This window comes from Lipotes vexillifer, unplaced genomic scaffold, assembly GCF_000442215.2.
Source record: "Lipotes vexillifer unplaced genomic scaffold, Lipotes_vexillifer_v1.1 scaffold70, whole genome shotgun sequence".
NCBI classification, from domain to species: domain Eukaryota; kingdom Metazoa; phylum Chordata; class Mammalia; order Artiodactyla; family Lipotidae; genus Lipotes; species Lipotes vexillifer.
Genome location: NW_006789896.1, coordinates 1,622,450 through 1,623,107, shown reverse-complemented (window position 1 = coordinate 1,623,107; position 658 = coordinate 1,622,450). Strand labels below are relative to the sequence as shown.

The 658-nt window shown below is 40.7% G+C and overlaps 1 protein-coding gene across 4 annotated transcripts in view; it reads right to left on the bottom strand.

Annotated features, from left to right (window-relative positions):
* Positions 1-658, bottom strand: part of LOC103083515 (ATP-dependent RNA helicase DDX19A) — a 22,152-nt gene that overhangs the window by 8,661 nt on the left and 12,833 nt on the right. For 2 of the 4 annotated variants that reach the window (XM_007462955.1, XM_007462954.1), the window contains one exon: positions 411-503. The exons of the other annotated variants lie outside the window; for them this stretch is intronic. In XM_007462955.1, coding sequence (XP_007463017.1) covers positions 411-503 — 93 coding nt within the window. The remainder of the gene's footprint in view (positions 1-410; positions 504-658) is intronic. 4 annotated transcript variants of the gene reach the window in all.

The window sequence follows — 658 nt, the reverse complement described above, 5'->3', positions numbered from 1 at the left end:
AGGGGGCTGTGAATGGAGGGAGTTACATGGGGGCTACAACTGCCAACTATATTAATGGCAGCTTTATTTCTTGGCAGGATGGGGTTATGGAGATGTTCCTGGTATTGTTCCTGATATTTTTTGCAGGTCTCAAAATTTTCAAAATTATTAAAAAACAATAGCAACAACAACAACAAAACAATTTTTAAAGCTGCATAGAATAACAGCACTAACTTTTTCTATCCGTTTTTATTAAGTGGAAAAGGCAGAAACTGTATTGAATTGCATCTGACTCTCTCTGCACCTGTCTAAGCTGTTCCCCTGAAGAAGCACGTTGCTCTCAACGGCCCATCTTGTGCTCAGGAACTCAGCTCTTGGTGGAAGACGCTGAACCCAGTTCTGAAGAGGTGTGCCAGGGTCCATATACTTACGGCTCAGCAAGCATCATGGGTAACGCATTCTCTTGTATCTTGGATGGTCGATTGAACCCCATGGCATAGACTCCCTGCAGAAGCTGTGGTTTCCTAGGAGGCCAGGGAGAGAAAGATGGATTCCTAGTTGTTGAAATTGTTTTAAAAGCCTAGAATTTTATTTTTCCCTTTATCTAGCAAAGAATGATACTTCCTGTCAGACATATTTTCCTATGCCTTAAAAAATACTAACTAAAACAAAACAAAAC